A 25,434-nucleotide genomic window follows, 5' to 3' on the forward strand; every position below is an offset into this window, starting at 1 on the left:
ATTCACGTCAGCACCCAGGACTCATCCCCGTTTTAGCAAGTTTATATTTTTCCACAAACAAGATAACAAATGTGATCTAAATTCAATGCAAATAGCATTATAATCGAACCAGGCTATAAAGGACCGGCCGCACTTTGATGTGTGGTCTTCAAAGGAGCATTTGATCGGTGCTGATGAAGGTGATTCATTAGGGCCAAAAGACACAGTTGAATCATTGTGATGTTGGATCCTAAGCAGCCACCGCCTCCTCATGACTCCTCTGAGAATAAGAGATCAGTCTTGTGAATGAATGATTTAGGTGACAGTTTCGTCACTGCTGTTGCCGGCCATCCACTGGACTCCAAACTTAGATATCTTATTACACCAATGTGTTTGTAATGCTTGGAGCAACACAAACAAAACTCCCATTGGCTTCCTTTGTGTTGGTGTGGCAGCAGGATTTCATAAATTACAGCATTATAAACATGAACTAACCCTCATCTCAAATTATCTTCCTAATTCTAACTGCAAAGACAAGTCCCAACTATAAACCAGCCAATTTACTACGTGCCAAACACCCTGAAGCATATCACTTCTAGGACTGCCCCCTAAAAGTCATTGAGTCGATGCATCAGTTGATAAGCCCCCTAGTGGACTCAGACTTTGTCACTCCAATTGTTTCCCTCTTTCTTTCTTTTTTGCTACATCATTATACACAGATTAATGCAGGGTGACAGCATGACAGTCCGTAAACAGATTCTTGTCTCTAAATGACCTAAATACATAACTGTGACGGAAACAGAGGGATGATAGAAATGGAGGAGAGCACGACACAGAGCGATTGTGTTTTCTGCTCCGAGTTCTCAGCTCTGGTATTAAATGTGAAGTCGACCAAACTACTGTTTAAACAAATGTGTACCAGTGTCTCCGCTGTCTCTTCTACCATCCAGTGTGATTCTCCTCGAATGACAGCGCTGTCAGCAGCTGGCAGGAGTGACGCTCTGTGGTGCGCTTGGATTTTATAACTGAGCTAATACCTGGATGCACACTTTTTAATTCTCTGACTGTGTGTTGTCACGTCCTTTTAATTATGAACAATGGAGTTAAGACTAATTTTAGCTCAGCTCAGTTTAGTGTGAGTCAGCTGCTCTGCAGGTGTGCTTGATTGTACTTCAACTGCAGTAACTGGGTGAAGAAATGAATAATATTTGGGCTGTATTGAAAGAAGAAGCTAAGTAATAATGTTGTTTAGTATATATTAGTATAGTATATAAGAACACAATGTATGTAACAAGATAAATATAGATGAGGACAATATGACAATACACTACCCCATGCCTTCTGAAGTGTGGACTCCTGACTCAAGAACAGCCTTAGTCACTTCACAAACACCAAGGTGAAAAACTCCAAGGACAAAGAAGTAGAAGGACACAACGTTCATATGAGCATGCACACACACACACACATGCACTTGAATAAACATGCATGGACACACTCACAAACCCACATCTTGTTGTTGTTAACACTCTTGTGTCTCCTTCCTTTCCTCTCCTTTCCTGCACAGCCCCAGACAAACAGCACCAAAAACAGCATAGTCACCAGCCCCAAAGGAAACATCCCTTCACCTGCTCTGGTATTTACCTCCTAACCACCTCCCTTTCACCTGTTTGTCTGTGTCCGTCTGTCCCACCGCCCGTCTTTCCTTCAATAGCACTACCTAAACCCTACCCCAATCCTCTGCTCCTTCACCTATGTCTGTTTTTCCTCTCTGTCTGTCTTGTTTGTTGTGGTTGATCTTTGCCGAGCTGCTGAGATGACCACAGCAGTCGAAGGTCTTAAACCAGCAGGTGGTGTCAGGAAACATTTCCCCATGTCAGGTGGGGATGCGATGTGACTCGCGCTCTGGTTGATATTGTGCTGCCGTGTCATTTTTCGAGTGTCGGTGCTATACCAAAGAGGAACCGACAGCAAATGCCTGCTGGGACTGTCAGTGCAATTTACCCCCTCCTTGCTATTCATGCCTGTGCAAAGAAGCAGTTTCCCCACTGTGTGGATATCAAAGTCCAAAAGGTCTGCAGCTTGTCCTTCCAGCCAAATAGCATACCAGCTGATTTTAGGGAGTATTTCTTCCTCCTCTGTTGAAGGTGTGAAAATCAGTTAAATTAGCTGTTGGGCTTCTGGCACATGGCCACAAACCACAGTTATGTAGAGAATCTGTACTCATATACTTATACACACATATCTGAGAGGACAGTCCAGAGTCCTGAGCTGGAATTTTACCTTGCATCAGGCATCCAGTGGAGACGTCCAAGTTATTTGTGTTCACTGAGAGCTTCTCTTCTTGATGTGTGTGGACATGGTGTGAAACATGCCATTTATCTTTATATGTGGTTGAGTTGTAGAAAAGGACACTGCTACAATAATTCAATTTGCTGTCATTCTCAATCATTAGCAGCCACTAGTATTCAGAATCATACTGTGATATCATACTGTGGGTTTGGATAGACACACAGCCAAAACTTTCTGTATATTTTATATGTAGGTTTTATGTGAATGCTGACTATTTAAAAAAGCAGATTGCAGATTTTGACAACACTGGCGAAAAGTACGGGGTGCAATTTGTAAAAATAGTCAGATGTAATGTTTTTATTCATGAAAAAAAACTTGAACTTGTGACCACTGCATTTGTAGGAATATGCTTTTTTTTTTTAAATGGTAGTGCAGTATTTTCATTCTCAGTGATGTGATCTCAAGTTTGCAGCTTATCCTTTCCTGATGTCAGTTCAAGTTAAGTTACTGTACTCAGGACTAACTAACTCAGGGCTATCCTCATCCAGACTCATGGGAGATGTGAACACAAACAACAATACAAAAAGTTAAATGCTAACAAGCCAGAATTAAATCCCCCCCCAACACTCCTTTCAGCACTGTGGATAGCGCCAGTCGGCCAGACATGCCAATGCACTTAATATCATTCTTTGAAGTCACCATTTAATTCAAAACAATCAAACTTCAATATTGAATCTAAATTAATTACAAGATGAAATAGCACAGCATGCTGTTATCATAAAAATAAACAGTTTGTGCCTGCTGGTTAGTCTAAGAAAACAGTCTGCTTCGATGAGGAATTTCTGTTTTGTTTATTTTTTATTTTATTTTGTGCTTTCCTCTGGAGGGGTCATCCGCAGCACTGAGCAGGGATGGAGGCAACCCATGGTCCATGCAATTCGTCATCGAGTAGCCTTGATGCTGTTTCATCTCTATTGTCACACGAGCGCTGACCATTAAAGTGAATTTCTGACTTTATTGTTGTTTGCACTAATGAATGTTCTCACATCGTAGCGCTTAACTTACTAGATTTTGTTAAATAATCAATTTTATTTTAGATATTTTATATGGTCTGCGGGTGAAGCAGCATAAATCACCACGAGGGGGTACATTTCTGGCCCCACCGGGGATAAAAATAACTCCGCAGAGGCAACCCCCCTAACAAGGCAACCCCCCCCTAACAAATCACACCCTGATTGTAGTCGCCATTAATCTGCGACAGTTTAGATTATCTCCAATGTTACATCCTCACTTTTCTTTTCATGACTAAAGCTATCTACAGTGTGAACGCTCCGCTCATCATTCAGTGTGAAGAGCAACAGGAGGTGACAGTTTCATAGCATGTGCTCCTTTTCTTTTGCCAAACTGCTTATCACAGCTACTTTGAGCTGCTCTCTGTCATTTCAGTCCTTATTCAGATGAACATTTGTCATGTTGTTAGTTTTTCCTTAGTTCTGATACCATCAGGGTTCCCACATTCAGCGTCATATACATATTACTATCACAAATGTATAACTGTTCTATTATCAAACATGTAAAGATTAGTTTACACAAAATGAAATCTTTGTAGTTCATTCCATTTATATACCCAGGCCAGTAGCTGTGCTCAGTCGTAAATTACTGACACCCAAGGCTTAGACGCCACACTAATGAGCTCACCAGCTTAGACATGTAACACAGCTGAGGACATGGGCAAATTTGGGTTTGCTCCTTGGCACCTCTGCACACCAAATATAGCTTTGTCTCACCAGCTATACAGAACTCCACAAATGCACATAATGATAACATATTACAGATCCTAGGTTGTTGGCCAGTTAGTCTCTAACTTAATAAACCCAGTGATTACCTGCCTACAGCATGTTATAGATATAGATAGATAGAAAGTCTTTATTGTCATTGTACAAAGCACAACGAAATTGAGATGCTGTCTTTAAGTGCAGAAACAAAAAATAAATAAATAATTGCCATTATTTAATGCAGTTTAGTGCATTAATGGCTTTAGCGTAAAAGCTGTTTTGGAATCTATTAGTGCGTACTCTCAATGTCCTGTAGCGTTTGCCTGAGGGCAGCAGCTCAAACAGCGAGTGTCCTGGGAGAGATGAGTCTCTGATAATATGGCGAGCTTTCCTGAAACAGCGGGAACTGTACAGATCTTTCAGGGAGTATCACCTGGTTGGTGGTTTGTATGAGAAGTAATAGGAGACAGAACAGGTGCTTTACACACGCCCATGGAGTAACCTGTGCAGCCATATGAGTATAGCTTTATCGTAGACATCCTTTTGTGTGGTGTGTGCATGGATGTGACGTTAGCTCGAGCAAAGGTCAACTCTGCACATGTGCAGACAGGGCTATTGGAAGCAGTTTACGTTTATGTTCTCACGAGCGTGCATAGAGTGTGGGCACAACCGTGGAGCAGAAGAGGCTTTTTTTCTCTGATCCTTGAAGGGAATAGAGAGTGGGAGGGCGGCTGTGATCTCCATGCTGTTGCTAGGGACTTGAGCTAGCTACTGTTTAGCCATTTGGCGCATTAACTCCTTCATTACAGAGCTGCCAGGCCATGGAGTGACACACTGCCTTCACTAGGAGTACATGACCTTAAATTTCTGACCTGGAAGCAGTTTGATAAATGTGCACATGTACTCAAATATCTGCGGATGAATTGTGGCTTATCTCCATTCATGTCACACGAAAGATAATCTAAATTAAATCATTAATTTAGGTGCATCCCTAGGACACTCCTGAAACAGAAAGCAATGGAAAAGTGAGGTCAGTGGTGACAAGTAACGGTCAAACCCTTCCCCATCAGCGCTATCAGTGCTCGCCTCTCCCCCTTTAATCTGCGAACCCCAGGTACTTTGTTCTCACTCATCATCATCATCATCATCATCTCCCAAGTTGCCACCGGTGCCTGTTGCCCCTGGCGACGGTTGGCATGACAACGCCACCATCATCACCAGGGAGACAGCTGATGATTGGGTCATTATCACGGAAGTGTCACTTCCTGGAGGGAGGGGGCGCGCGGGGGTGGGGGGTGTGGGGGGTCTGCAAATGGGTGTTTCTAATCTATTGTACATCAAATGACAGTTTCCAGCAGACTGTGGAGACAATATCTGTGTCTCCACTCTGAATCATCAGTACATCTGTGCCAGCTGTACAGGCTAGGCAGCAAGTGGTGTTTGTAAGCCACTCATAGTGCCAAAAACATAACATAGTCAGACAATTGATTGTTAGTTTAAGAACTTTATTGTCCATGTTATATTATGTAATATATATGTCTTCACCACAAAGCGAAAAACACTATACAGGACAACTGACGGTGCAGGACAGTGATGAGAGCAAACAGCATTAAAGTACATATATATATATATATATACAAAGAAGTGGAGCCCGACCAATACTGGACTTTTGGGGCCGATACCGATAGTCCGGTATGGAGTAGAACACTTCCAATATCACTATATGAGCCGATAAACATGAATACACATTTTTTACAATGATTCATCGAATGTGGTTATCACTTGTGAGAAAGATTTGTAATGGAGACATATTTTACAGTTTAGTAATAAACCTTACTGTATTATGTGACATCATTAAAGTCACTTTATTGTCAATTCTAACTACATGTACAGGACATATAGTGGATTGAAATTGTGTTTCTCTCTGACCCACAGTGAGGTAGACAACAATGAAACAACAACATTAGTGCAACTATAAAGCAAAAAACAATAACAATAAATTGCATTAAAAAGTACTAACAGTGGGGTAACAAGGCACATGGCATATTTAAAAATTCTGATATTTAAAAATCAGAATTTAATAATTATCAACTATAATCAAAAAACGTGTATGTATGTATCAATTTTGAATTAAGAAAAATAATCAATATATGTAAAATGCTACTTATATAACTTTAAAGATTTTTCTAACATCTTCACACATATTGGACAACATATACGCTGATACTGAGCGTGTGTGAAGGGACTGAATGACCTGTTTTTCATCTTGCGAGGCATCGTAGTGTTTTTTCGCTGGGTGTGCCAGAGCCTTGTAAGATGTCGATGCTCTTGTTTATCTATGTCAGAGCACATTTCATTTATATTGTATGAGCAGGCTGATTTTTCTCTTAATTTATTTGTCCCCTTTACTTTTTACAATTCTCTTGACTCGGCATATATTTGCTTCATGTAGGGCATGTAGGGCGATTTAGAGTTATGTAAGCACAGCAGGGCAGTGAAGAAATAAAGAATGCTCAGCAGAGCCCTGGATGAGTTCAGGTTAAAAATGTCACAATTTGTAGGCTGTTTGATGTTTTGATGTGTATGTACTGATGTGCTCATGGGAGACACTTCATCCTGAGTACTGTTTGTGTTTTCATGTGTGTGTGTGTGTGTGTGTGTGTGTGTGTGTGTGTGTGTGTGTGTGTGTGTGTGTGTGTGTGTCCTGCTCTGTACATGTGCAGAGAACATAACTGACTCCAAATTACAGTTTTCAGCTCATCCACCCACTCTGTCGCTTTGGAGGATTCTTCCCTCTCTCTTCTCTACCAACATTAACAAGCATTTTCTCTTCATCCAACATTCATATCACTCACTTTTCTCCTCTTTGTTCATTTTTTTTAACGCATTGTCCATCTCTATCAACCCTAATGTCACAGTCTTTTCTCTTTATTTCCCTCCTCTCCCCTTTTTCTCTCCCCCCTTCTTTCGTTTCTCTCATGTATTCCATGTTCCCCTTTCTTCCTCCTCCTCCTCCTCCTCCTCCTCCTCCTCTCCCTCCAGGAACCTCAGACAACCGTCATCCATAATCCGGTGGACAGGACTAAGGTATACATTACTCCCCAGTCCTGACCTGCTCTTTACCTTCTTCGCCATTCTCTTCCTCCTTCTCATCTTCTCCTTCTTTGATCCTTCTTATCATAATGCATTTGTGTGAGCAAGTCATGACATCGGTTCACCAAAGCGTGTCTGATTAGACCCCTCGGATAAATGTCTTAATATTATGAAGTGAGCATGGGGAAGGATGGGACAGTGAATGATTGTGACCTTGTTATCCTGCGCCCCATCGAGCAAACTTGTGTATTAGTTTTCTGTGGACTCATCATGCCACCTCAGGCGCCCCGAGACACACTAACACTCCACTCAAGTATAAATGAACAGCAGTGTTTAATGAGGGAATTAAAGTCACTGAAACAGTATGTTTATTTCTATTAAGGAGCGACCAGTGTTAATCACTGGGATGATACATCAACACAGAATAATCTAATAAACAAAGACTCAAGGGCTTTGATCTCATTTCACAGCCCAGCAAGTTAACAAAAAATTACACATTACACAACACAAATTACACATCAGTAGGCATTTTTTCTTATGTCTGCGTTCAGTAAAGGATTTTCTATGTACTTAAAGCTATATGCTAAATCTATTACAATACCCTATATTAACCAGTAACATGCTTCTGCCTTATCTTGCCTGAATCTTTGCTCTAAACAAAGCGTTGTGCTGTTGTGCCAATGAGCATCAAGACTTAAAATTTGTGCAAAAACATATTTTACCACATTATGAAACTTAGATTATGGTTTCAAGAAGCCCTTGTGTAGTTATATTTGGCATTTTGTTGTATAATAATTGTCATACATATTTTTGATCATTTATTTCAATTGTTTTAATGCAGTTGCTATAGTTCATCTAGCATGTGTGTCTGTTTAAGGGTTGTGCGTTAACCTGCATTATTTTGCAGGACCAAGCATTTATTATGAGTGTGTGTGTGTGTGTGTGTGTGTGTGTGTGTGTGTGTGTGTGGGCTTGTGCGCGTGTATTGCACAAGTTGTTTTTCCCCAGCTGTTATGTGCAAAGCTAAAGGTGAACACTAACATAACTTTGCTCTGAAGCGACATTTTTTTTGTTTTGCATCACAACAGAGTGACCTTTGCATTTGATTTTGGGTCAGTCCTTAGAGCTAGGTGCATAGCTTTGAATCATCCAGGGAAAGGCCACACAGGATGCCACTGAAAGTGTCTGAGAAGAATCCTGCTGCAGTTTTTTATTTCCATACCAAACTGGTCTAAAGCGGCTCACTTGACCTTTAGAGCACTCACTCAGTTAGTTCAGTCCATCTGGACAGGTGAGAGCAATGAGTTTTGTAAGCACTGAGTGTATAATGTCAACTTTGTGCAAGAAATTAGTCCAAGCATGGCATTTTATGGGTATAAGGAAAAAAATAATAGGATAAAAATCAACATAGGTCAGCAGTCTGTCACGCACATCATACATCCTTGAGTCAGAATTGCACTGATATGCCTTATGGACAAAAAAATGAATGTGGCAAAAACACTAGAGATGGTAAATTTATAGCAAAGTACACAAACAAGTGTTATATTTACTGTATGTAAATATCTTGTAATGTCCTGTAATGTGACACGATGAAACTAAATGTCACAAAGAAAACTTCTCCTGTATGATTCAGACCAAAGAAAACAAACCGTAGGTGTAATCACACATAATAATGATATTTCTGTTATTAGAGGATATTGGCCAAAACTCACACGCACACTCTCGTTTTTCTTACTTCACACTCTGTTCCTGTCATCAGGTCACCAGCTGCTCTATAGAAGGCAGTGAAACACACTTTTGTGCTCGTGATGCTGCTCGTGCACGCGCATACTTCTAATGAGGTCACAGAGAGTCTCTCAACTCTCCTCAACATGCAGGGGGAATTTAGACCCATTTAATCTACTAATTGGAAATCAGAAGCTAACTCCTCCTCTGGCGAAAGCCTGTAGAGAGAAAGACAACTCAAGCCAGGCAGGCAGACAGGTAGATGGATAGATTGCACAATCTAAGGCTCAGCTCAGGATGACAATAATTGCCCTATGTGAATCCATTCTGACTGCTTCTATAGTTGACATAGATGGATGGGGCACATCCCATTGGATTTATGTCAGTTTCAGCAGGAGACAAGGGCACCCTGGGGAGAAAAAGACGTCACTTGTCCACATGGTGTGATGCACACACACACACACACACACACACACACACACACATACACACATACACACATACACACATACACACACTGAGGATGAAGCAGCTTTGCCTGGAGTAGAAAAAGAGAAAACATTTTTTTTAGGCCAAGGGTAAAAAAGGCAAATGACTGTTGACAAGGTGACTTGGTGGGTGGCATGGTTTGATTTTATGCTTGTAAGAATTGATGGTTGTGACTAACAGTTTAACAGCGTTGTATAGAATCCTGATGTTGGTTGTTTTTGACTTCTGCTTATGAATTAAATCCTCCTCAAATTGATGTACTTAGTGTTCTCTAATCAGTTTTGGTTTTGAGAAGATGTGAAATGGTAACAAAGCAATATGCCGCCTGCTGGCCTGTGTTTGACTGTAAAAAAAAAAAAAGCCCCTCGCCCCCTCATGCGATGTGTGTGTGATCATGTGTCCTCATCGTAAATGTGTGTACGCTATTATATTCGAAACCAAACTGACTGGCGATCTCTGATCTCTAGGAATCATCGGACAGCAGCAACACCACTGTGGAGGATGAAGATGTGAAAGGTAAGTACAAAATGCCATTCATAATAAATTCAGAGGCTCAAACAAAGTCCAATTCTGAACTATTTGCGGCAAATGAAAGGCCAGAATACTTCTGGGATCTTGCCAAATTTTGGATCATCACTTGAAATTTCTGCTGTATTGTTCTTTTTTTTCAGTGAACAACAGCAGATCTCCACCAATGGGTACCTTTGATTATCATAAATGTTACATGAGGCAATCATTTTTAAACAAAAGCACAATAGACGCATTCAAAACAAGTGCATGATATCTGGCAGGTAGCACACAACCTGTTGACAGAGGAGTTTTGTCTGATTGCTTTCCACTTGGGCTTGTTGAGTTTGGTGGGTTGTGAAACGCTCTGCTGTCACCCCTCAGTCAAACTTGAGGAAATGGACTCTGAAATCTTTCTTGCAGTGAAAGCTGTTTGTTGTCACTGACAGAGTTACTGTACTCAAATGAGTTTGTCTTTGCTTGCTTTTTCTTTTAAATGTTTAGCAGTTGCAGTGTCTAATGTAAGTAATGTTCTGACAATCCAGGGAGCTTACGAAAAGTCCTAAAAGAGCACATAATCTCTGACAACTGGTGGTCTGCTTTGCATGAGCTTCTTGTTTATTATCTCAAGCGTCAGGGTAGGAATGCGTTTTGATGCCACATGTTGAAAACCTTTCTTTTGCTACCGGCTTTGTTTTCATAGAGTGGGCATCTGTGTGATTCTTGACTATTTTTAAAATGCTAAATGAATAGGGAATGCCGTTTTGATATTAAAGAGAAACAAATTTGAATTATGTGTGGTATGGATGGTGTAAATGTGACTAATTCAGTCCCTTGGCAGTCACCCTGCTGGTAGCTGACCTGTTACTGACCCCTTATGGAGCGTGGCTGTATTGCTTCTTTCAGCTGTTTGCTCAAAAAGAGTGAAAAAATGTTTGTGCGTGTTAGTGTGTGTGCGTGTGTCTGAGGGGTGATTTAGGGGGCACTGTGAAATGTAAGAGACCATGTTATGCTTTTGTGGTTTGGCTTTTTTGTGGTTGGCATTTGGTTGAAATCTTAATACTGAGAAACACACACCTCCAAAATACCAGCACGCCTGTGTTGGGTGTCAACTTGCAGAGTTGGATACTTGTAGTATGTGTGTGTGTGTGTGTGTGTGTGTGTGTGTGTGTGTGTGTGTGTGTGTGTGTGTGTGTGTGTGTGTGTGTGTGTGTGTGTGTTGCTTGATGCAAGAATTGTGAAATAACGGTCTTTGTGGTACATATCGCACATATCCTGTGAATGAATTTAAATTAGTCAATTTGTGTGATGCGTGTTCGTGCAGTCATGGGTTCTGCCTCTGCGTATCTATGCCAACATGCACACACACCCCTACACACCCCTTTTCTCCTCATCCGAGCTGAGTACAATGCGTCTAAATCGGGTCATTAACGTATCGTTTTGGTGCCAAGCATACAGAACAGACTGTGCACTTCCTCCTCCTCCTCCTCCTCCTCCTTATAGAGGCTTTGCAGCTATGTCAGAAATTCCCTAGCAACGATGGCTTGAGCCGTCATGTAGGTCTGTTTGAAGGAGTATTACAGTTTTCAGGTAGAAGATCTCTTACTTTACTGGTGTCATGCTTATTGTAAAAGCTGATGTCAAAGTTGATAAATGAGTTCAAGTAAAAGGGTATCACCTTTTAAAAAATGCTCAGATAAAAGTACATAAGTAAGAGAACTTTAATTTCACTTAAAATCCTGTGAGGTGTTCAAATGGTATATTTTATTGAAGTGGAAAAACTCAAAAAAGGTGGATACAATTTTAAAAAGTCAAGTACACAATCTACTCAATTACAGTATCTGTGATGAATATTTAATTTAATATTTAATTACCTTAACTTTGGAATCAAGTGTGCTCCTGTAGTGGCAAGACACAAAACATAATGACTGGACAAAAAAAAAATAGAGAGAGAGATACCTGGGAGTGGAAAAGTTGTGTCAGTATCAGACATTAAATTATATGTAGCAGGGGAAAGGTGTACAGCATGATCAGCTGTTTGTTTAGACTTATCTTTAGCACCAGTCTCTTGGGCCTTAGCCTTTATTCGAAAGCACTGAAGAAGCAGTTGGACTTTGGCTTCATTAACTTGGCAGCAAGTTAATAAAACAAAGTAACACTTCTACTGGCTCATTCAACACTTCATGCAAAGTGAATGGTTGTCATGTTGCTCCCTGACGTTTGCAAGTGACAGTTTTGTATTGGTTATATAATGTTTGGATGCTTTGTGCAAACCTGCTGAATGCCTTGTTATTGACATTACTGCAACACTATCCTGATGTAATTCATTAGCGTAACAATGGGTGGGTACAACTTCATTCAATCACTCATTTAAAATAAATTATTAGAATTCCCTTTTGATGAAAGTAGTGCAGTCCAAAAGAGACTTACATCACCTAAAAGTCCTTTATCCCCCAGGATCTACTGTACCATGCTGTACTTTCCCCGTATACTTACTGAAAGATATCCCCTCCTCTTGTCCCCCATTTCCCTCCCAAGGTCCCAAATTGGAGCCCCAGCACCCTAACCCTCTGGCAGGAGTGGAGAGGGCAAGGGCACCTTGGTTGGGGGGGGGGTCAGGGCTAAAGGGGGAGGTGTAAATTTAGCCCCTTGGTGGTAGGAAACAGAGCCGGAGTGAATATTAAAGTCACACTGTTCTACTAGCGCCACCCTAGGATAGCGTTAGCCTCACGCAGCACTTTTAAGACTCTTTAAGATCTGAACCAGCAGATAGCACAGTCAGCGCCAGAGAAAAACTACAAGAGCCATGTGAGTACGGGGAGGAAGGGAAGGGGACTCCTGTTGGTTGGAATAGTGTGTTTCATGTTGGCCTTTTGTAGGATCCCGTCAGGTCAGTGAGTGCTCGACAGCTGGTTTGTAACCCAATGCCTGCGCTGGCTTTTGTAGCATCTGAGCACATATCTGTTCTATTACTCTCATTACTTTTATAGTAGAAAATATGTTACAGACACTGCTTTCAGAGAGGCTGCTTGTTGTGAGTCGTTAATCTACAGTTTTGTTTTGTTTTACAGCACTTCCAGATTTAAAGGAATACTCGTTTTTAGATTGCTAATCCTGAAGTGTTGTTTCATGACTTCTGTCGTATTGAGCACTAATTGCCGGGATTGCCGTTTTTTTTAGCTGCATTTCCGAGACGGCGCCTGTCAATCAAACTTTGCAGGCCTTACTGTGATGTCTGTTTTCTGTGGATTTCCTGTTGTTTATGTGTTTTCTGCTTTTTCGCTGAGTAGGAAAATTGATGTTCATGTGTAAAGTGTTAGTCTGTGAATTGGATTTGATTATGTTAGAGAGGGTGCAGTCTTATCTCTTATTATGTGGCAGGAAATTCCTTTAATTCTCTCGTTTATCCTTCCAGTCTCGTGCCGCCTGTATTGTTTTTTTTCTAGCAGAGACATTTTCTCTCCCTCTATTTGTCGATGAGTGTTCATGTGTCGCGTTTCCTTCTTTGCCAGTTAAAACAGACGAGCGGTAATGAGTAACATCCAACTCTCTCTCTCATTATCATGACCATCATCACCATTGTCATCCATCCATCCTCTGCTCACTGCCAGGACTTCATTTAAAGTCTTGGTAATAAAAAAGCAGCAGCCACGGTATTAAATCCTGCTGAAATGGAGTCATTAACTGGGAAAACGAGGAAAATGTTTTCTTTTTTTTCTCTTTTTCAATGAGATCTGGCCACAGAGGACTGTCAGTGAAAAGTAGCTGTAATTTCTCCGAGCAGGGAAAAGGTTGACCAGGTTTATCATCTTGTATTTATCTGCCCCCAACATGTCGCCTCACGCTCACTTTGCCCTTCCATCATTCTTCACTGTGACATTTCTCAAGTCTTGTTGTGATCATATTGTCTGCCTGGCTATTATCACTGCATATGTGTGTGTATACATATCCATACTGTGTGTGTGTGTGTGTGTGTGTGTGTGTGTGTGTGTGTGTGTGTGTGTGTGTGTGCGTGTGTATGTGTGTGTGTGTGTGTGTGTGTGTGTGTGTGTGTGCTTGTGTGTGTGGTCTCGTTCTGTGTGTGTATGTGTGTGCATGTCATCAGGAAAGAGCTTAGACAACAGCTCGCTTAAGGCCCAGTCCAGCACAAGCTCCCAGCCTGATAACTCTCAGGGCTCCTCAGCCGCTGTGCATTGTAAGTGAGCATGGCCTGCCGAAACAGCCTGTAACACAAAGACTCACACACTCACATACTCTACTAGCTTTACACCTTGATCTTGTGTGTATTGCATTCAGACTCCCTGCATGATTTAAACGCATATATTTTCTCCCATTTAGCACCACAAAAAAAAGTGTGCCCAGATTTGTGTTGTCCATCAGTCCTCTTAGTCAGTCCCTTTCTACCTCTTATTAAACCACCTAATAACATAAAACATGAAATATGCCATAATGAAAAACACTGAGATGCTTTGTAGTATTTCTTTACTCCTCTACTATCCCATCCTCCCTCCCTTGTTCCACCCACACCATATGTATTTTGAATAACTCGATGTCTCCCTCTCATGGAAATGAATGAAGTAGCAGCACAGTTTTGCACCATAACCAACCATCTCCCCGTTGTCTGATATTTCCGAGCATAATTTTGCTCTGTGTCTTTGATGTTTCTGTCACTGTCTTTTTTTTTTCCAAAGTCAGACTTTGTCTTGGAGAGCACTAATGATACACGTAGTCCCAAAGCGTACCAGAGGTTTCATTGCTCCCTGTGTTTGATAAATCTCACCTTGCCTGCTTGTCTTAGTACTCTCCAAGACAATTTTTTGTGTATCCGCTTTTCATTCAAGTGCATTGTGTCTTCCATATTCCCTCTTTACCTCATAAACTCAGCTGCCGCAAAGTTTGCTGACCTTCTGGGCTCAGTGCGTAGGGGCTCAGGTCCCGTAACTGACGGGGAAGGGGGATCCAGCACTCCATCGCCAGCAATCCTCTCCGCTCCCACCCCTACACACACCCCTGCTGTCCCAATGCAGAGTAAGTAGAGAAAAGCAGGGACAGGCAGTGTGCGATAGATGAAAATAAAATGACCCAGAGACAGAAAATAAAGAAAAAAAAAATCTACCCTCGCTCTGTCCACAAAGATGATGCACGAAAAGACGAGAAAAGGGAGAAAAACATTTTAGTTCTCAGCTTGATGTGGATCACTCTCTTATTTTAAATAGTGAAAGGTTTCTGGCTATACATGTTTCTACATATTTAGAAATCCCTTCAAGTTTTTATCTTCAAAAAGCTAGCTAAAAACCTCTTATAGTATCTTAAGTCCGGAGCACTAAAGAGATATGAAAACGTTTTAAACCAACTCTTGCTACAGAATATATTGCTTAAAATATATTGCTCTATTAACAGATAAGGATCTTTATGTTATATATTGCTGTTATTGTCAAAAGATTCAATGAAAAGAGCAAAACCAACAATGAATGATGCTTTTAGTATAGTTTCTGCAGCCAAAGTCTCGTGATGTTAATTCCCCTGTCAATCCCTCGTACACTTACCTGTTGCTGTAAATACTCAACAGGGGTCCAAATGTGTATTAATACTGAAAAGTCCCCAACGAATTAACTTTTTACTCCTGTTTCAGTAATGTTTGTTAACAACTACAGTATCCACCTGATTTAGGAAATTCCTGAACCTTTTTTAATGATAAAAAAGTTTATTCAACTTCTTCCAAAACCTGCAGACAAGACTAAAACTCTCAGACCTCAGAATCTTCCTTTGTTTCCTTCTTATTGCAACATATAAACAGCAAAAGCAGCTTAATTGTTCTTATCCTATCCATGTCCAGTAGATGAAACAATATTTTGTCAAAAAGTGTGATAATTGGCAATACTCCAGACACTGTATTTTAGTTTGCAGGTATTACGACCACAAATATGCAAAATTGCTGAAGGGATTTCCTCGTAGCTTTAGTCTCTCTTTGTTTCCAACTCTCTACTGTTTCTAATCTGCTCTTCTGCATTCCACCTCCATCACCGCCGCCCGCCCACCCATCCACCCATCCACTCATCCGTCCTGCCTGGTTGGTGCTCAGTGTCTCGGCTAACAGACCTGGTAAGCAGTGTTCGCAGGGTGTCGGCGGCCGCTGCACCCGAGGCCGACGCTGCACCGCCACCTGTGCCTAGTGCCAGGCCCACACCTCCGCCTGCACACACCACCTCCCCACCTCCCCCTCACACCCCCTCCAGCCCTCCCCTGTCTTCCTCCCAGAGTGAGTACCAAGCTTTACCCGAACCTACGCATGGTAGCCAATCAGGGAGACATTTCAGGGTGTCACTTTAAGGCCTGTGTGCCTGAGCGTTGTGTCATTTAACACATTTAACCTCTGCTTTAGGTAATCAGGAGTACATAGAGTAAAGTACATTGTGTTTAAACACCTCTATTGGCCGTTAAGTTGGAAAGCGAACTATCTCGATGTGTGTGCTTTTTGCTTCAGAGCTTTGTTAACCTCCTCTGTGCTCTGCCATAGAGAGCGCTGCCGACTGCACCGGGATTTATGCATCGTTTGTTGGTTTTTTGGTTGCTTTTGGCCAATTGCGATGTCTTTCAATACAGATGTGACTTTACTTGTGCTCTGGTTATAGTGTGCTTGACTTTTGTTGATCAAGATCACACAATGAATGAGGTCTTTGAGGTATTGTTTTGTGTGGAGACGATTGGAAATAAAGTGAATTAATTTGCAGGTTTCACAGGTGTGTTTATACAGAATCCATTGTGTTGTTTAATGCTTGGCACAATTACAGTAATTCTATGATTAAGCATATTTTTCCAGCTCATTATATGAACGATAAAAGAATTGAGAACACATAAAAAAAAGACAGATTCTCAGTTGGTATGTATGTTTATTGAGGTATTTAACTGCCTTTGCCTAAGCATCTGTGTTGTGTTAATGCATTAAAATTATTTTTAAAAACTAACTTCCCTCCATTGGTCCAACTGTCCTCCGCAGCACGCAAGCAAGAAATTATCAAGATTACTGAGCAGCTCATAGAAGCAATCAACAACGGAGACTTTGAGGCATATGCGTGAGTGTTACTTTGTGTGTAGTTTGTGTTCAAATGCAAAGTTAAAATCTAAAGATTGGCTTCATTATCATCCGTCCCTCTTTTTTTCTCTTCAGTAAAATCTGCGATGCTGGATTGACTTCCTTTGAGCCTGAGGCGCTGGGCAACCTGGTGGAGGGAATGGATTTCCACAGATTCTACTTTGAGAACCGTAAGATTGATTATTCATTTTTTGCTAAAATCACTCTTGAGTTCATACTAATGCAGTCTTGCTTGTTCGATTTTTTTTATGTCATGATCATGTTTCTTTTAGTTTTATCTTGGTTATCTTTAGTTGTGTTATACATATACATGTCCAGTTAGTCACAATTACAACCTGGGGCTCCAGAAAGCAGTCAGTCTGATCTCAGCTGCTTTACAAATAAAATAGATCACATCTAGCGTCAAATTGAAAATGATATCTCACTGAAGCTCTATGCCAAAAAATAAGCTGAACTTGCAAGCTTGCTCATTCTTTCTCCTATCATTGTCTTTGCCATCTTTTCAGTTTTGGCTAAGAACAGCAAGCCCATCCACACCACCATCCTGAACCCCCACGTCCACCTGATCGGCGAGGACGCAGCCTGCATCGCTTACATCCGTCTGACTCAGTTTGTTGACGGCCAGGGTCGGCCGCGGTCCAGCCAGTCAGAGGAAACTCGCGTCTGGCATCGCAGAGACAGCAAGTGGCAGAACATCCACTTCCACTGCTCAGGCGCACCAGCCGCGCCACTCCAGTGAGGTACGGAGAACAGCATTGGGTAAACTGGATCTGTTGCTGTTGCACCTTATCGTTACCTGATTAATAGAAGAATAGATGAGAAAAATTGGTTTGTATGTAATGTTACTTTCAACATAAATGTAGTATTTGGCACATTGGCAGCACTGCGGTTCTTTTGGATGCTCACATGGTGTTTATGTTTTAATTCAAATGCTGAACAAAATTTAGGTTCACTGAGAGAAAGCAAAAGAAAATGTGTGTTTCAGTGGCTCAGCCTCTGTTAGGGTCGTAGTATGATGAGCAGCAACTGTGCTGAAAGCTGAGGTAGTCCCAATCAGTAAATCAAGTCACATGAATTTATTTTTGCTTTTAGTCAAAAACACTTACTGTGGTAGTTTTGTCAACTGCATTCTTGTTGTTGATTGCTTAAATTCTGCACACCACATAGAGTATGGGATATTACAACTGTGTGTAACCTGACTATAGACGCCTCTATTCTGCCTTTAAGACGAAGATGATCTGTGGTGATGTATGTGAGGCTCTGTCTGCACATATACATCAATCACCACAGTCATCAGGCAGTTCTTACACTCTTCACCTTGCTTCTATTTGCACGAATAAGATCAGCACGAGGCATGTCCCATCTGTCTGGGGATTGTTTACACCAGGAGAGCGTTGACTGAGCTCACGACTGAAGAAGATTTACCAATCGGTCACAAGTTTTGGCACCTAGCCGGTGAGGTAGCAGATAGCCCATCGCAGTTCACTTTCCCCAGTGGCACATACGTGCAGCCTCTCAGTGGGTAGCGAGAACCGTTTCCAAGGGTGACTGGTTACAGTTCTGAGTCTTTTGACAAAGTGAGTTTCACAGATGCCTCCCTGAAAGGGTTGGGGGACTCAGGGGTGGGGGTACGTCAGCTCCACATCAACCTCCTGGAGCTATTGGGGACTCTCGTAGCTGCGAAGCATTTTCATCCACTTTTGACAGACCAGCATGTTCTGATCAAGATACAACAGTGGTTTTCTATATAAACAAGTATGGAGGGACTCTTTCACCTCCACTGTTAAAACTATCTCACTTACTGTTGCTAGGAGGCAGTGGCCCAATACGCTCCTCTATGCATTTTGTCCACTAGAAATGCTAATGCCAGTTCTGGAGTGCTGGAGGTTTGACTTTGGTTCGGAGTCTGTTCTGCAGGGTGTAAATACATGTCTCATACTAGATGTGTTGTACTGGGTGAATTGACTGAAAAACAAAAATGTTATGATAACAACTTCTGTTCCCTGAAGGTTATATATCATAATATTTCGTTTCCTCCTCCTCAGAGAATTATTGCTGTTTTTCAAACACTCATTGTTTCACCAAAATATGGTAAAATACTTCCATGTGACACCATAACTATAGTGTGCCAAAGCTTTGGAACATACTGCTGATTTTTTAGTACCGCCCCAAGTAAACTTTGTGATGTTAATTTTAAAGATCTCACACACTTCCATCATCAAGCATTTAATTTATTTGACTTTTTGTTTTGGTGTTTCCCTCTCAGGTTTGAATGCCATAGCTTTGTCAGGAGTGCTCTGCTGAAGAGAGGAAGAGGAGGAAGAAGGGATGAAAGAACAAATCCAGTGTCAGTTTGAGGACACTTCAACAACAAACCCTCCCTCACCCAGGCCTCAACCCACCCCCCAGCATGCATCGCTTCTTTTACTACTACTACTGCCCCCTGTCTGTCGCCTGCCCGACAACACCTACTGACATCCATCAAGCAACCTCAACATCCAGCGGCTCAAAATCCTTCAACCTACCGACTTCCTCTTCTTCCCTGTGGCACACTGGGTGATCGGCGGGGGTGTGGGGGTGTTTTCAGCACTCAGTGTGATTCTTTCTTCCTGTGGTCTCTCTCTCCCACCCGCCTCCCTCCATCCCCACAATTTTGTGACACCAACCCTCTTGTCCTCCTGTGAATCCATACTTGTGTGACATAAACACTGCACTGGAAATACAGTATGTAAAGTTTTAAGTAAAATCTATTATCATTACTTATAATATTATTACTTATTATTATTATTATATTATTATAACACATTTGCAATTGTATATGTAATTTGTATAATTCGAAATTCTTGATGCCAGTGGTTTCCATAGTTGAAGGAAATCTTTTTTTTGTTTTTGGTTAGTTTGTTAGTTTTTCTCTATCTTTTTAAGGAAGCATGTTTTTTTTTCTCCCCATATTAACAGTGGCTGTTTTTTATTGTGGCTATTAAGTGGAAAATGATATAGGCAGTTTTTGTAATTTGCTTCTGTATGTTATCTATAATACTGCGCCTAAACTCATCATCATGTTTTATTTTCCTCCTTGATATGTCTTTTTTTCTTTTTTTTCTGTCTTTTTTTTTGAAGGGGTGTGTGAATATTATGTGTGATAGTCCAAACACAATGACTCTGTACTATTTGGGGGGGAGGATGGGAGCCTGTTGAACAGCTGGAGAAGGGGTCAGTTTAGCCCTGTGTCTTCCTGCATTGACATTTTAAACATACAAAAGTTTTATCATGAATTTATTTTTGCCATCTTCACGTGTCGCCCCTGTATTCTAGCACCCAGAACGATGAAGTCTAAAAAAAATCATGCATATGAAGAAAAAAAAACATACCATTTTTTTAGTGTTCGCTTATCATAAATAACAAGATACTTAATTTTGGAGTGATTTTTTTTTTTTAATAGGACATATACCGACTTTTATTTTTAACCAGAAATGTATTATATCGCCTTATCCCACTGTCAAATTAAGCTGGTGCGTTGTTAAGAATTATTCATATGTTGAGGAGACATAAGTAACCAGTATTGGAGAAACTGACAATAATACATTTAAGTCGTTAATACATTTTTAAGCTCACACTATTGGACATAAAAGTATACACTGAGAGCAATTTTTACACATCTCTTAAATGAGGTGGAGGAGCATGAAAGGCTGCATGGATACAAATTAAAGTATTTAGGGTTATTTGAAGTCCTGGCCTGATGTGTAACCAAAGAAACCTCCACAGATTTAACTGGGCACTGAAGTGAAGAATGAAATACCAAAATATTGTTCTTGCTGTGATTGAATTATTAGGTATTTCATAACAAGTGAAGTATGTCTTTCTGTAACATCAAAGTATCTTGTTACAGATCTTTTCATTTTTTCATTTAGTAGCAGTCTTTCAGTGAAGATAAACCTTCATACAAGAAATGCAGCTCAAAGTGCTTTAACACAAATAAAATTAACGTAAAAACAAGTTTAAAAAACTTGATGTAACATAAAAATAAAACCCACTTGATATTAATAATAAGATAGAATAAAGTGAAAATAGAACATAAAATGCATACCTTAAGACGGAAGATAAAAAAAACAACTGAATGATAATAGTAATAAAATAAAAACAAAGTTAAAAAATAGAATCGGGAAAGTCATAACTAGGTAAACGCTTAAGTGCACAGATAAGTTTTCAGCTTTCTTTTTAAAGACATTAGCTTGCTGGCTTCCCTGATTTCATAGTTTTGGGGTGTATTTAACGAAGGCTGCATCCCTGATTTTCTTTCAGCTGTGGCTTTGAACCTCCAATAAACCTGCAGCAGATGATCACAATGTTCCTGAGGACAAATAGTTTACAAGGGAGTTAGCAATGTAGATTTGTGTATGAGGAGGAGGACCTTAAAGTTTGTTCTAAATGTTACAGGAAGCCTGTGCAGAGCAGCTAAAACTTGACTCGTGCTCTCTCTTCTTGGTTCTTATTCATAGCCGAGCTGCAGAGTTTTGAATGAGCTCAGTGTTTGTTTCCGGGAGGCCAGTAAAAAGTCCATTACAGTAATCAAGTTGGCTTGAAATGAATGCATGAATCAGTTTTTCAGCATCTTTTTGGTTTATAAACGGTTGTACTTTAGCTTTGTATCTAAGGTGGAAAATGATGTTTTCATCAGCTTGTTAATGTGGGACTTGAAGCTCTGAATAACACCTAGACTTGGAGCTTTTATTTGTGAGCAGTAGTTCAGCCTTGGCCCCTGTTTCCACTGGGAGCCTGTGTGTTGGGTTTTTTTATTCTGGCTAGTGGTGCTAAAAATGTACGCGGGGGCACTGTTGGTGGCTCCTGCTGTTGCTAGGCAATGGCTCAGCATCCACTTGAAGTTCAGTGCTCTTTTCCTAAAAGTTGAGACATTTTTAACTCTCTAAAATATCGGTGGTGTCTGGAACACAACAGCAGGTCCTATTTTCAGTTCAAAAGACAAAAAGAGGTCTGTTAAAAAAGAAAGCTGGTGCTACTGCCCGTTTGTCTATACGAAGATGCATCCAAATAACTAACAGTTACACCCACGTCAGTGATGGAGAATACAAGGGTTCGTGTGCTTGAAGCCTCGATGAGGGGGAGGATTTTTCTCCACTGCACCATGAGTTCATAAATGTCCGCAGGTTTTGCGTAGGGCACCTCTGTTCTGTGGTTTAGTTTCCTCATCTCAGGGCAGTCCTTTGCCATGGGGTGCAATATTTGTGTGTCTGCAAGCATGTATAATACATACGTTGGCCTGAGTGTGTGAGATGTGTGCAGAAGGCTTTATTTTGAAGGAGATATCAGTCCCCTGCCTTCAGCCCAGGACTTTTTTCATATGATTTAATCTGTTTTTTTGTTTGTTTTTCATGTATCATGTTTTTCACATTTTTATTCTAATGCTTTTTGATTTGTGTTACAGTCAAGTGTTATCAGCTTTTTGTGTATAAAAAGTGCTTGTGCCAGGGGGGCAGGATTAGGTGGATGGACTTTGCAGCACTGAAAACTGATTTTAAAGGGGGTTTGACTTTCAATCAGCTCCTCTGTACTTTGCTCGTCCACCATTGGCTGCCTTTGCATTTGTCTCGCCCCTATTGGTCAGACCAAGATATTAAGAGACCAGGCAGTCAGTGTGGTGAATAGTCCTCAGGTTTCTATTTATTTTGATTATTTATTTATTTATTTTAGTGAATATTTTGATTGTGCTTTTTTTCTCTTTTCTTTCTGTTTTTTTGTTCTCCTATTGTACAGCTCATGCACTTGACATGTACTGTCTGTTGTTGTTCAAAGGGACACTGCTCCATGTAAAAACATGAGTGTTTTTAAAGGGATAGTACACTCAATTTGCATCCTGCATGTGTTTGTTCTGTGACGACCAACATGGTGTGAATTACTTTTGAGTTTTTGTGCCGTTTTTCTTCTGTAACTTTAGATTTACGCTGATTTTGGCCTCATTTTTGCAGTTTTATGGTGTCCATTTTTTTCTTCCCCTTAGATTCAGCTCCACTTTGCCAGAGTGGTACATCTTTCACTTTAAAACTGCATCCTATAATACAGGACTGTATTTTGTGTGAACTATCCCTCCAAAAGGTGATAAAGCTCTTCATGAGAAGTTTTTTTTTTTTTCAAGGTGAACCACTGAGTCTTTATATTGCACTCATGTTTCATCCAGTCATGATGTCCAGCTTAATTGACCCTGTTCTAATACTAAATGGTCAAAGGTTACCGGAAGGCGTTCATGTGTGAGCATGTTAACCAACACGACCCCCACTCCCCTCCAAAAAAAGAAGAAATAGCAGCATGTACAGTACAAATGTGTTGTTTTTCTGTTTTTTCTTAGTGTGTTTACTAGCCTTGAAAACCAGTATAATAAGAATCACATATTTAAAATGAAGGAGTACACAGTGTTACACAACTGCAACTAACTAGCAGCGTAGCTGGCATTTCCTTTGCATGACAGTCAACAGGACACTTGTTTTTTGGTGTTTTCCTTTTTATTTGGTTTCTCATTTTCTACTGAATGCTGGTATACTCGACCTTTCTCTTTCTATTTTCTCAGCTTTCTTAAGTGCATATAACTATTTTTGTCTCAAGATGATATAATGAATATGACTATGATGAGCAGGATGATTATATTGATGACTGTGGCACTAAGGATGATTATGAGGACGTTGATGATGATTATTTCGCATGCTTTTCTATGGGGCTCTGTGTTGCCAGTGCGTTTTATAGATAGCTGAGAGAATACAAAGAGCACTTGTTGACCATCAGCACAGAGAGTGAGGGACTCTTCACTCAGCCTGCATGTCACTTTGAGGAACAGCGCTCGAGTCCAGCTGAGAGATTAGAGGCAGTCCAAAGAGTGCAGGAGCTCCAGCAGGGGGCGCAGTCACACAAAGTAAAGCACAAACAGGACACTGATGGATGGTAGGTTGATGTTTCTAATGTAGTTGCACAATAAGTTGACTTTAGTCTCAAATCTAACAGACAATCCAGTCAGAGACAACAGCAGTTTATCACTGTAGAATAAGAAATAAGTTTCCTTTTATAATTATTGATCATGGCTGCACAATTATGGCTAAATTGGTTATTCATCTTATATCAGCATCTTAATTCTTTGCAGCCACAGAGCACATTCTTAATTAAATGATATGTACCAACACCACTAACAGATCATTATTCTATATGAATGATCAAAGATGAGTCATGATTCAAAGTGATTTATGGTGTAGCCCTTCATATAAACTACAGTGTCTGTCCTCCTCTAGTCTCTTGAGGTCAGTGAGCTCTGCTGCCTTCCTGTCAGCTGTTTAGTCAGATGAAGCTTTACTGAGATAAACTGAAGCCTCTGAGTTCACTCTGAACCTCTGCTGTCTTCTTCGTCTAGCCACTGACTTAAGTCGCACTGACAACACTGAGTCGGCTTCTCTTCGTAGGGTGTCCTTCACTCTTTTTTTCCCGTCCCTCTGTTTCCAACCTTCTTCAATCATTTCTCTGCAGTTGGCTCTTTCTAGTTTCCCTTTGTCTCTTTTTGTCAGTTTGGGTTTCTTCTGTATAATAATATTAATCCTCTAGTTCTCTGATTCTTCAGATTATTGCTCTGTTCTCTTACGTGCTACACGTGTTTCTCTAACTTCAAGAAAATGTGTTAAGGTGTTATCAATAAAATGATGATTTAAATAGAAACGTGAATGTCTTTCTGTGTTTTCAGACACATAAAACTGCAGCACAGCTTTGATTTCTATTTTTTATTGACAGAAGTAACCCAGAAAACCATTTAACTTTTGATTTGATCAGAAAATGTGTTCACCACATAGAAAACATACAACTTTTTGAATGAAACTTAAATCAAAGACAGTTAACCAGTGTAAATCCTGGTGTTCATCAAGCACAAACTCACATGTGCTGATGTGTTTTACATCTGACATGTGAAGCAAAGATTTCAACATAAACACACAGGAACAAACAGCAGCTCCAAATTTGTAAAGATGATAACACATTTTAAAATCTACAGTTCAATGTGAGTGTCTTGCAGTCAGTTTTATTTAATGCATATCATTAGGAATGAAGATTGATCTTCTTTTATTTTATTGGTGGATATTTAGTCAATAGAGGAAACATATCAGCTCGTTAAAATATTTGTATTGTGTGCAGCCCAAGAAGTAATTAACATGGTGTTTAAATTAATATCTGATGGATCTGATTTTCTTGCATTTTGGGCTGCTGTAATTTTGACTGAGCCTTGAGAAACAAATAAATGTCAACATTAATTTCTGCTAAATGTTTCTTGAGTTAAAGTATCTCAAATCAGGAAGAAGGTTCAGTTTGTTCTCATGGATAAAACTGAATGCATACATGGAAAAGATTTGCTAATCTGAAGTTATCTGTGATTCATGATACACATGGTGAATGAATAACAGGTGAATCATTCCCTTAACATTGCCTCTTTGGTCTATTATGCAG

The 25,434-nt window shown here is 40.4% G+C and overlaps 1 protein-coding gene across 31 annotated transcripts in view; it reads left to right on the forward strand.

The window, feature by feature from the left end:
- camk2b1 (calcium/calmodulin-dependent protein kinase (CaM kinase) II beta 1) overlaps window positions 1-17,689 on the forward strand; it is a 77,121-nt gene extending 59,432 nt beyond the window's left edge. For 8 of the 31 annotated variants that reach the window (XM_062418379.1, XM_062418381.1, XM_062418383.1 and 5 more), the window contains 6 exons: window positions 1,544-1,612; window positions 7,086-7,130; window positions 9,818-9,866; window positions 16,855-16,930; window positions 17,026-17,120; window positions 17,457-17,689. In XM_062418379.1, coding sequence (XP_062274363.1) covers window positions 1,544-1,612; window positions 7,086-7,130; window positions 9,818-9,866; window positions 16,855-16,930; window positions 17,026-17,120; window positions 17,457-17,689 — 567 coding nt within the window. Of the gene's footprint in view, window positions 1-1,543; window positions 1,613-7,085; window positions 7,131-7,477; window positions 7,499-9,817; window positions 9,867-13,962; window positions 14,053-14,741; window positions 14,886-15,939; window positions 16,117-16,854; window positions 16,931-17,025; window positions 17,121-17,456 lie in introns of all 31 variants that reach the window. The other 23 variants (XM_062418384.1, XM_062418388.1, XM_062418393.1 and 20 more) reach the window with 11 other exon arrangements.
- The last annotated feature ends 7,745 nt before the right edge of the window (window positions 17,690-25,434 follow it).

The sequence above is a fragment of the Scomber scombrus genome, chromosome 4 (genome assembly GCF_963691925.1).
Source record: "Scomber scombrus chromosome 4, fScoSco1.1, whole genome shotgun sequence".
NCBI classification, from domain to species: Eukaryota; Metazoa; Chordata; class Actinopteri; order Scombriformes; family Scombridae; genus Scomber; species Scomber scombrus.